Raw genomic sequence first — 12,273 nt, 5'->3', positions numbered from 1 at the left:
TTGACTTTCCTCTTGCCCACCTGGATTCTCACCTTGCTACCTGCTGACTTCTGGTAACCGCCTTTCCTCCCTCTCTCTGGGCACCTTTCTTGTGACCTGTGGCTACTCATAGGCCCTGGTGACCCTAGATTTCTGTTACTCTGCCCTTTAATTTACTGGTAAGATTCATACATGTCTTTAAAGTCTTTCATTTAGTTTTATATAGTGCTTATTTTTAATAAAATTACAACAGTAAGTCTTAAACTAAAAATATGTGGAACTGAAATTTGTATGGTATAGTTGATCAAAGGAAAAAATAGGTTCAGAATGTATCAAGAAACAAATTAGAATAAAAATTAAGAAAGTCAGAGTTATAGATTTTCATATTCTCTAGTGACTTAAGAAAGGTTAGATGACAGAATATTAGATTTTTTTGCTTTGTTTCTTTAAACTCTAGTCTTTTGTTTAATCTCACTTATGTTTCTATGACAGTTTAGAAACTCCAGTTGTACTGAGTGGTTTGTTGTGGTTACCCTTGTTTGTTTCTCTAGTTTATGTGTCAAATATGGACTTACTAAAAAAAATTGTCACTTAGATTATGAAATTTCTGGGTTTTTTCCTTTAAAATTAACTACCTGTAATGACAATAATCTCCGTGTGAATAAGCATTATTGTGTCATTTGCATAAAGCCTATTAACAGTTATTACAATGAACATAGCAGTGTTCTTAAAATTGGGGGGTAAAAAAGAAACCCACTGTAAGTTTTGGTGTATTGTAATACAATTTAAAAATTAAAAATGCCCAACCTTTCTAGGTTAGTCTTCTACAACTTGTTTTTTCTTATGACAGTATTATGGAGATGTTGGGGTACTTGAGATCGGTTTGTCTCTCAACTCGTGGACGCAATGATCAATCCCCTGCTGACTCAGAAGATGTTGTTACTCCACCTGGCAAGAGTGGGGAATACACAGTTACACAACAGCAGCAGCCCCTAATATTCCCAGCCTGTCATTCTCACAAAGGATTTGTGATGCCCGAGGCAGACGGTGGCCTGCATTTTGCCGTGTTCCTCACCGCTGTTGAAGAATTTGTACATCCTCTGTGGGGCTGTTACCTGTGCAGAGTTTTCTGGAGCTTCTGTCCCTAAAATCCTTTCAGAAATTCTTAGGATTATGTTAGGGAGTCTTACACCTCATCTTGAAACTCTGCACTACTGATGTATTGTACATACGTATGATAGAGTTAGGAAAGACCAATTTGATGTTTCTCCTTGGGTCCTAAGTTCTCCTCACCTAAAATACATGAATGAACAGTGATGGTATAACATCCTTCTCATTGGCTCCCCAACTGGTAACCACATCTGTCTCTTAAGTATCAATATTCTTAACTAAGGTTGTACCAATTCTTGTCTTGCATTTGTAACTAAGGTTTAAAAAACTGTAGCTGGGGGCTTCCCTGCTGGCGCAGTGGTTGAGAATCTGCCTGCCAATGCAGGGAACACGGGTTCGAGCCCTGGTCTGGGAAGATCCCACATGCCGTGGAGCAACTAGGCCCGTGAGCCACAACTACTGAGCCTGCGCATCTGGAGCCTGTGCTCCGCAACAAGAGAGGCCGCCATAGTGAGAGGCCCGTGCACCGCAATGAAGAGTGGCCCCCGCTTGCTGCAACTAGAGAAAGCCCTTGCACAGAAACGAAGACCCAACACAGCTAAAATAAATAAATAAATAAATTTATTTAAAAAAAAAACCAAAACAAAAAACTGTAGCTGGTAGAAAAAGCTCAAGCTTTATTCTGATGTAATGGGCCTCATGTTGAAATGATTCAACAATCATTTATGGAGGGACTTTTCTGTGCAGACGTTGTGCTAGGCACAGGGCAGTGGTGAAGAAGACCATCTCTGTCCCCAAGGATATTACAGTTCAGTAGTGGAGACTGAGAGATAAATGAGCAATTGCAGTATGGTTTGTTGAACTTGGCAAATTCCTTGATCTTCTGATCAAGATATGAGGCTCTCATAAAGGTTGTTAAAATTAACTGAGATGGCGAATGTAAAGTACCTAGCTTAGAGCTCAACTTATGTAGCAGAAAGTACTACAGAGACATGAGAATGGCACCTTACCTAGTCTTGGAGTGGGCTGGGAGGTGTCAGGAAAAGCTGCTCAGAGGAGCTGGTGACTGTGATGGAAGCTGAATTCTGAATGATAAAGAAGAATGGTTGGGAGTAGGATGGTTGTCTTTGTTGTTTGGGCTTCTGTCTTTAACTGAACATTAAACTGCCTTGTTGATATGTCAGTATATTGTATGTAATGTCTCAACAGCATGATAAGTAATGTTACACAGTGCTATTTTATATTAAGTATTACCCTTCATTTTCTTTCAGAGAATTAAAGATGGCAGCATAGTTGACTCAGTTAAAACAATCTGTGTGGGGGATCACATTGAAGCCATCAATGGAGAAACTATCGTTGGGTGGCGTCACTTTGATGTTGCTAAGAAGTTAAAGGAATTAAAAAAAGAGGAACTCTTTACCTTGAAGTTAGTAGAACCTAAGAGGGCTTTTGGTAAGTCGGTTTGGCTTATCTTTCTCAGGGAAATGAGTACTGCGATATGGTGCCATGTGCTTTTGTATACCAGTTAAGAACATAGGAAGTGATAGATAAGCTCTACTTATAAGGAAAACAACCATTGAAAGAGAAAAAAATTACCTAGAAGGACATTTTCTTAAAAAGACATTTTGGAGTTATAAAGTGTCATGTATAGTGACTCAATTTCTTCCAAGCTCGAAGAACAGCACCTTGTATTGCGTTCATCTTGCCGAGCAGGGAGATTTTTGACTGAGCTCTCTAAACAGTGGTAACTGTCACTCATGGACCTCAACAGCAAAAATTTTAGTTACACACAGAATTGATATTTAAAGTAGTTATTTGGTCTATTTTAAAGACTTCCTTCAATACTTTTCCTCCATTGGCATTTTGAACTTGGCAGTGTGGAATGGTATGAAATTGCTTCTACTTTGGTGTGACATCTGTACTTGCTTGGTTTTAGCCATGGCAGCTGTGTTGCAACTGCTGTTCAAACCCCCAGGGCTATCTCATCTACAGGAAAATGTGCCAGCTTCTCTCTCACTACCCAGAACTATTTTAATAAGCCAAATGATGGCCTAGTGTTCATCAGTGTTAAAATATCTTCAGCAGAATCATTCTCAGCCTGCCCTTGCTCATCTGTGACTCCACCCACCTTATGTTCTTTCCTTTGCTCACAAAGTATAAATATTCCTTATAGTTTGTCTCTAATGGCTTTTCTCAGGGCAGTTAATGACAATGATGGGTGAATGCAGTGGGTCTGGGCAATTACATTTCCCCACCCTAAGCAAGTAAGGGGCAGATCCTAGCCATACGAAACTGAAACATTTTCTCTGCTTCCAAGCGATTCTGTGCCATTTAATAGAAATGCAGTGTAGGTGGTATTGCTTGTGGGTGACAGAGTTCCAAGAAGATGTAAGAAAAGGATGCCTTATGCCAGTAGTGCTCCTGGAGGGACCACTCTAGGAACCACTGACGCAGATACTGTGGTCCTGCATGGTACATTACAGCATCTGAGCTCACTTCCCACAGAGGGAAGGTGGGCCAGCACGCAGAGTTCTATCCAGCAGCCCCTTTTGAAATGGCTTTGTTTGGTAACCAACTTCCCAGGTATCACAGCATATAAACTGATAGGATGTAGGCAGTTTGAGATAAACAGTATCTGATTTAGGCTCTTTGTAAATCAAAGTTATTCTCTTAGTACAGCTCAAGAAATATAATTTCTTTCTACATTTATTTCTACCATAGAATCTGTTTTCCAGAGTCGATCTCTTCCTGTTTTTCCTTGTCTGCATATAAATTGTGTGGTCCCTGTGTGTTTTTTTTTTTTTTTTAAATAAGTTGCCTGTAATTTGAAACACTCCCTTACTTTTTTTTTTTTTTTAATAAATTTATTTATTTATTTATTTTTGGGTGTGTTGGGTCTTCGTTTCTGTGCGAGGGCTTTCTCTAGTTGCGGCGAGCGGAGGCCACTCTTCATCGCGGTGCGCGGGCCTCTCACTGTCGCGGCCTCTCCCATTGCGGAGCACAGGCTCCAGACGCGCAGGCTCAGTAATTGTGGTTCATGGGCCCAGCTGCTCCGCGGCATGTGGGATCTTCCCAGACCAGGGCTCGAACCCTTGTCCCCTGCATTGGCAGGCAGATTCTCAACCACTGCGCCACCAGGGAAGCCCCCTGTGTTTTTTGTAGAAAGTTGCTGGTACACCTTAACTTGGATGTTAGGTTGGTAATAGTCTTGGATGTTATAGAGGTCATTGTATTTAGCTATTATTGCTCCATGATTAGATTTTTTCCTTCAATATTTGAGATACATGTGTGGACGGTTGGTGTACTTCACTGCCTTATCTGTCTGCGATGGCTGAACTTGCTCTTTTGCTTCATATGAATTCCATGGACAAATTTGAAAAGGATTTTCCTAATGGGGGTAGATTATTTCAGGCAGCTCACATTCTGGTGGTATGAGTTAGGATACCTGGAGATTGATTTTGGGGCAGTGACAAGTTTTTATTTTCCATGGTTTCAATGGCAGCTTAACTCAATGTAACCCCTGCTGGTCTATATGCATTTTTCACTCTGTGGATCAATGTTTGCCTCTGGGCCCTAGCCTGGGGATTTCTCTTAGAAGTAGGCCTTGCTTCTCTGCCCACCCTTCAGCCCTTAATTTTGGTGCCTATCTTTTTGACTCTAGGATAAAGGCAATGCTAGCTTGTTCCTTACCCTGTGGCCTTATTCCAGCACTTAGCTCTTTGCCAGGGAGGGAATATATATCAGGAGGTACTTGGGGGACCAGGCTTGGCCCCATTCTGTCCATCCCAATCTTATCTTTTGCTATGTTTCCTTCCTTCCTGTGTTTTTCTAGCATTTTCATTGATGCATTGATTCAAATTTAAAGTCCTTCATGATCTGACTCTGTCATCGTGGATTCCTACCAGGAGAAAGGGCCAGTTTACATGAGGCAGAATTCTCTTCTTTGCATTCAGATAGCTTCAGCCAAGATGGCCTAAGTCATTTCTGGGACTTTACCAAAAGCTGTCAGAAATAGCCACACACTCCAGTATCTTGAGATTTTCCTATCAACTTCCCAAAGATTTAGGCTGGGGAGGCATGTGGACTGTGTCCCAAAATATAGGAGGGAATAATGTAGTTGGCTGCTTTGTGCTGGCATAGGAGGTATGATGAACACAACTTCTTAACCACTGATGAGGGAATCCTTACTGCCTGTTTTATTTCCATATTTTACATCCACCACTACCCACACCCCACTTCTAGGGGCCACTATATGTGTCAAGATTCTTTGAGAGCTACAGAATAAGCACTATCTAATTGAAGGAAAAGACATTTTTGGGAAAGACTCTCAAGTAGGTCTCAGAAACAAAGACAGTTCAATCAAGTCTTGGAAAGGTAGGAACTGAGGCTGTTTCAGGGATGTGTGAACCAGGAACCCTTCATGGTACTGGCTTAACTGACTCCCTGAAGTTATTTCCTGTCTTCATGTTACCCAACTTAGGATTCAAATTCCTGGGAGGGGAGTACTTATTAGGTCGTGTGTCTGTCTTGATAGTGAGGAAGGCAGGCTACATAATTGACAGGCCCACCAAAATCACACAGAACAGTGAAGGGGAGGAAGTTTCCTTTTGGGTAGGAAAAGGCAGATGTCCATTTAACCATTTGTCTAAGCTTTTACATCTTGTTCTTTAGGTGGAGAAGTGTTTGTTTTCTCTTGACTTTGAATCTGACTCTATCCATGCATGATGCTGTCAGTCTGGTGTATCAGAATGAGTCTGGAGGGAGGAGGGTATTGTCAACTGGCTTTGGGTGTCTAGTCTTAAGGATTTTATTATTCTACTAAGTTTTGGGTGCTATATAGATGGCTGTTTGGCAGTGGGCTATCTGGAGACCATGACAGTATCGTTAACTTTCTTTCAGGGAAAGGCTAAAGCCATATTCTTCTTGGTGCTGGCCACCAAATTTGGAAGGGACCTCACTCCATAGATTTGGACTACACTCCTGGAAGGTCCTTCATTTATGTATCCCACAAATAATTTGAGAATCTGCTGTGTTCCAGGTACTCTGCTATGCTTAGCAGATACTAAGAAAAAAAGCCTAAGTTATAGCTCCTGCCTTTTGAGAAGCTCACAGTGTAGTAGGAAGCTGTTATGGACTGAATTGTGTCCCCCTAAAATTTGTGTGTTGAAGTCCTAATCTCCAGTACCTCAGAATGTGACAATATTTGGAGATAGGATCTTTAAAGAGGTAACTAAGTTAAAATGAGGTCATTAGGGTGGCCCCCTGGTCCAATATGACTGGTGTATTTACAAGAAGAGAAAAATTGGACATGGAGACATGTAGGGGGCGAATGCCTTGTGAACATGAAGACAGCCAACTGCAAGCCAAGGAGAGAGACCTCAGAAGAAAGTAACCCTGGTAACAGACTTCTAGCCCCCATAACTGTAGGAAAATAAGTTTTTGTTGTTTAAGCCATGTGGTCCTTTGTTATGGCAGCCCCAGGAAACTAATACAGAGGCCAATAAGCAAAAAAAGAAAATATAGTGCAAGTTCCTTGACTATGGCAGTAGATCTTGGACTTTCTGACAATATAGAAGGTATAGGTTGGGTGTCTTAGCAGTCCTTTGGCCTTGGGCAGATGGCAAGAACATACCAATATGTTTTCATTCAATGAATATTTGAGTAATTAGTATATACTGGTCTTAGGGTGCTAGTTGCTGGGATAATAGTCACTGTTTGTCGAGAACCTACTGTGCTCCATCACCGTACTACATACTTGGTATTCCATAAATAAGATCCAGTTCTTGCCTTCAAGAAATGCATGTCTAGGGACTTCCCTGGTGGCACAGTGGTTAACAGTCCACCTGCCAGTGCAGGGGACACGGGTTCAATCCCTGGTCCGGGAAGATCCCACATGCCACGGAGCAACTAAGCCCGTGCGCCACAACTACTGAGCTTGCCCTCTAGAGCCTGCAAGCCACAACTACTGAAGCCTGCATGCCACAACTACTGAAGCCCATGCTCTGCAACAAGAGAAGCCACCACAATGAGAAGCCCACGCACTGCAACGAAGAGTAGCCCCCGCTCGCTGCAACTAGAGAAAGCCCGCGCAGCAACGAAGACCCAACACAACCAAAAAAAAAAGAAGAAAAGAAAAGAAAAAAAAAAAAGAAACTCATGTCTAGTGAGAAGAGATGGATATGAAAAAATTTCAATAGAGGGTGTTAGAGGTGATAGAATGTACTGGAGGTCTAAAAGTGGGATACATCAAACCAACCAAGGAGTTTAGGAAAAGCTTCCTGGAGAAGGAATTTGAGCTGAATCTTAAGAGGCTTACTCAATGAACAAATCAGGGAAGGTTGTCCTAGGGAGTAGGAATAGAATAAACAAAGGTGCAGAAGCATGAAGCAGTATCATATATCTTAGAATATGATGTATGTGGGTGTGATTGGAATAGAGGTTATAGGTGGTGGTGTGGCAAGAGACAAAGCCCAAGAGTCAGTGGGCACCAAATTATCAAGGGCCTTATGTATATAGATAAAGAGTGGACAGCGGAGAACCACTGAAGGGGTTTAGGCAGGGGAGAAGCATAATGAGACCTGGATTTTAGAGAGGTATTTTGGAGACTATGTCAGAGAGGTAGGGTATGAGTAAAAGGTCAGGAAGTCAATAAAGACTCTATTGTGTTGAGGAGAAGCAAGATGAAATCTGGAGGCAGTGCCAGTAGGCATGGAGGTAAGAAATGGTTCTGAGGATTAGATGGTGGTGCGCTGGAGCCATTAGTGCTCATCTCTTTTCAATTCCATGTTCAGTGGCATCAAGTCGGTTGCTTGAAATTGGCTCTGGTGAGGTATTTGCGTCACAGAAATAGACAAGTGCTGCAAGTCAGGGCTTTTTTTTTTTTTTTTTTTTTTTTAACCTGGAAAGGTGACTGTTAAACATTTACCTGCATACCACTGAATTTAAGAAGGTAAAATTGGTAACGCATTGGATGTTGAGGTATAGGAAAAGAAGTTGCAAATGACGACCCACGGATTTGTGGGTTGTGTGTGGTGCTATTCCTTGAGAGGAGGAAAACTAGAAAAGAAAAATTTGGGTGAGGAGACAGGGAAGAGAGATTGCACTTACAGTACAATTTTGGGCCTTAAGAGTTTGAAATCTGTGGGACAGTTCAGTTGGAAATGTGTTAGATGTAGATGGGCATTTAGAATTGGGGCCTAGGGAATGGGATTTCTGAGTAACTTGAAGCCATGGAAGTAGATCCAGTTACTCAGAGCAATAAGAGAAAAAGGCCAAAAACAGAGCCCTGGGGGGAACCCCAGCTTTCAAGGGATAGAAAGAGAAGGAGTCAGCACAGTGAGGAATGGCTGGACTTGGAAGAACCAGCTTCTGGGTGGCCTTTACCCAAGTGCTCAAGAAACAAGTCACTTGTCCCAAGAGCAGATGCGCCATTGCAGCTTTCCTAAGTTGCCTCTGGGACTCTGAGGGAGGAATAAAGACTAGTATAAAACATACCCTCAGAATCTCCTCTGCTGGTTTAAATAACTGTTTCTCAGCCAGTAGGTCTCAACCAGTGTGTTTAGAACACAAAGTAGAATAGAACTGAAAATTTCATAGTGCTTTGTGCCTAGTAAGGGTAAGCACTGTTTCAGTTTCAATGTTTCCGTGTACGCATATGGGTGTTTCAGATATATAATTTATGTCATGATATAATGTATTATATATATTTCTCACTGTGTGTCACAGCAAAAAAACCACAGAAAACAAAAAAACAAAAACATTTGAAAGCGACTGGTTTAAATGATCCCCTTGTTGAAAACTTGTAATTTAATGGGAAATCTTATTCATACCTAACATGGTTTCTCCTGGTCAGCTGCGTTCCGATCCAAATTTTCCATCTTCTAGCCATGAATTGATGGCAGCCTTCCCAATCCTTATCAAGTATCGGCTGGAATGTCTCTAGTGGTAATTTTTTTAGGGCATGGCTCACTTCCTTTTCTCTTTTGCCAGTGAAAAGGAACATGTCTCCACAATGAGCTCAACCCTTCAGAGTTTGCCCTGTAAACCTAGATTTTCCCAAGGCTGTGAAAATTAATTCTTCCATTTCACTGGCTGAAGGATCAGACTAGTTTAACTGGTTTGTTTTCTTATGAGGCCTTTTAATTATTAAATGTTATGAGGCTTTGATTCAGTTTTATTTAGATAAGTCTCCACTTAACTTATCCTGGAGAATTTCTTTAATTTGTAATTGTTCCACTTTATGGAAAGAGGTTTGTGGAAGGAGGTATGAAATGTATCTGTGAAGTGTTTTGAAAACAGAAAGGGAGTTGAAAGACTGTTGGCCTCCTAAAGCATCGATAGTCTTTGTTTTGGGGTTAGATTTTGTTACACATCTCTGGGCTATGTCTTCTTTTAGAGACCTCATTTCTGTGCTATGTGCCCATCAGAATAGGATGTTCAGTATGTGAAGTACGTCCGATTCCCTTGAGTCATTCACAGCTGGAAAACTTGTACCTCATCTTCGTGATTCAGCTTAACTGATGTGCTCATTTTCAAAGACTAAGTCTATTTGCTATTAAGAGGAACTTTGGCTTTTAAGTTTTATGACTTTTTAGATAGACACATCAAACATTTAAAAAATACTCTCTACTATTCATGCTATTTCGAGTGAACATTTTTCAAGCAACAGTGCTTTTGGTACTTTTTTTTTCCCTTTTTAAATTAATTAATTAATTAATTATTTTTGGCTGCGTTGGGTCTTCGTTGCTGCGCAGGCTTTCTCTAGTTGCGGTGAGCGGGGGCTACTGTTCGTTGCGGTGTGCGAGCTTCTCATTGCGGTGGCTTCTCTTGTTGCGGAGCATGGGCTCTAGGCACACGGGTTTCAGTAGTTGTGGCGTGTGGGCTCTAGAGCACAGGCTCAGTAGCTGTGGTGCACAGGCTTAGTTGCTCTGCGGCGTGTGGGATCTTCGCGGACCAGGGTTCGAACCTGTGTCCCCTGCGTTGGCAGGCGAATTCTTAACCACTGTGCCACCAGGGAAGTTCGGTACTTTTATATATACTGAATTCTACTAAATATCCTGTGGAATACGAAAAAAGTTACAAAAGGGACAACAAAGTGTAAGTAGTTAAGTATGTAGACTCTGCCACATATGGGCTGTGTGTTAATGTGACATTGGGTGGATTAACCTTTCTGTGCTTTGGTTTCCTCACACAAAAAGTAAAGATAATAGTATCGACCACATTGGGCCGTTGTGAGGATTAAATGATTAAACACGCAAAAACAATCATAGAACAGTCCCTGGTGCATATAAGTCTTTGGTAGAAGTTAGCTGCTACTATTACTATTGATACTATCTTGAAGGTGTAGCCCTTTCTTTAAGGAGTAATTTTAGAAACAAGATGAACCCCACATGAAGCAAGACAAACAATGTGGGTGAGTTGGTGATTAGCAAATATTTGTTGAGAACCCTGGCACTCTTCTGGATCCTGGAAAGACAAATGGTAAATCACATCTCATATCAAATAATGAAATATATCAGTATGTCATTGTCATAGCTGCCGTTCACTTTTCTAAGTACTTTCTAAGTCGGAAATAATTTAATTCTTACAACCATTCTAAAAAGTTAAGCAATCTGTCTAAGATTTTAGAGTTAGCTCGTGAACGAGGGAGGTAGGCTTCTAACCCCTGCAGTGAGTGTCCAGAGCCAGCTCCCTCACAGCTGTTATGGATGAGTCAGCATGTTTACTGTCCTCAAGGAGCTTCCAATTTACATAAGGAGGCAGATACATTAAGAATCAGGTAGTTTATCAATAGCCGGAATAGCTACCATTTGAAGCAATTGCTTATTAGAAGCAATATGGTATAACAGTTAAAAGCATAGATTCTGAGCCAAAGTGCTTGGGTTGAATTCCTACCTCTGCTGCTTACTTCCTATGTGATCTTGGACTACTTACTTACTCCCTTCTATGCCTGTTTACTTATCCATAAAGTGTTGTGGGGATTGAATGTGTTAATACACGTAAAGCACTTAGAATAGTGCTTGGCACACAGTGCTACATAAATGTAAGTCGTTGCTACTAGGACTTCTATTCTGGCCTGATTCAATCCTTGTGTCATTCCTATGAAGGTTTTCTAGATAAGTAAACTGAGACTTTGGGCAGTTAAATACCTCCCTGAGGTCATTCAGTGCAAGTATAGTACTCCATTCCTGTTTGCTCCTGAGGCTTCTGCGCTTAACAGTATGTGTTACTGCCTCTTAGACTATAATGCAGACCATATGATACGTGCTGTAATGCAGATTTAAACGAAGGGCAGTTCAGCTGAGAGCTGATTTGTCCATGATGGGGAAGGGACCTGAAGCTGAGAGTGAGGGAGGCTGGGAGCAGTGGTAAGATTGCAAAAGAATTTTCCCAAAGCGATAAGCCATGGGACAGATGGCTTATCTAGCATGCCCCACCAGTATCAAGGACCAGTGTCCCATTCCCATGTAACTCCCCATGAGAAGTGATAGGACTCCTGATAGAGTTGCAAAGGGATATCAGGGCTGTGAGAGCTGTGACCTTGCCATCTGAGGTGAAAGAGGCCCTGTGCCCTGGGCTTGGACACACTGACTTGGAGGTCGAGCTTCAGGGTAGGATCTGTGTTGGACTGAGCACCACATCAGCCCTCTGGATCCCGAGAAGGGGAGACTCCCAAAGCAAAACCAAGACTCAGTTTCTCACCAAACCTGTGGAGTGAGGGGCTCCCAGTCAGATTCAACCTGACATTTCTTTTCTCCAGAACTGTGGAGCAAAAATTTAAATTCCACTACAGACATTTAAGTGGGTGTTTAAAGAGGGGAAAGATATGAGTAGGTGAGAAAGATTCCTGAAGAAGATTGCACTTGAACTTGGCCTTGCAGGATGGCAGGGGAAGTACAGACAAGGAAGGAGGGTTTCCTGTGGAAAAGAGTCTTGGAGGGACTGCAGCAAATCAGGCTGCAAAAACAGCTCCAGGCCATGTTAAGAAGATCTCTGAAAACTAGATGGGGAACCTGAGCTTGTTGGAGGGGATAATAGGGAATCATTGAGATATTAGAACTGAAGAATGAATGATGAAATAGACTTTGGGGAGTTAAGCCCGGAGGAGGAATGTTGGCTGTATTTGATTAGAGGAGAAACCACGTCAGAAGCTGCTGCAGTATTCCAGGAGGAAATAATAAGGGC

General features: G+C 41.8%; 1 protein-coding gene across 1 annotated transcript in view; it reads left to right on the top strand.

Moving 5' to 3' along the window:
• The window catches only part of GIPC2 (GIPC PDZ domain containing family member 2), a 91,052-nt gene that overhangs the window by 38,655 nt on the left and 40,124 nt on the right, over window positions 1-12,273 (top strand). Inside the window, exon 3 of the mRNA XM_082355901.1 lies at window positions 2,361-2,541. Within this exon, the coding sequence (XP_082212027.1) occupies window positions 2,361-2,541 (181 nt within the window). The remainder of the gene's footprint in view (window positions 1-2,360; window positions 2,542-12,273) is intronic.

This window comes from Balaenoptera borealis (genome assembly GCF_965194805.1).
Source record: "Balaenoptera borealis genome assembly, chromosome: 1".
Lineage (NCBI taxonomy): Eukaryota > Metazoa > Chordata > Mammalia > Artiodactyla > Balaenopteridae > Balaenoptera > Balaenoptera borealis.
The sequence above is the reverse complement of the archived record's forward strand: the minus strand, read 5'-3'. Positions and strand labels throughout refer to the sequence as shown.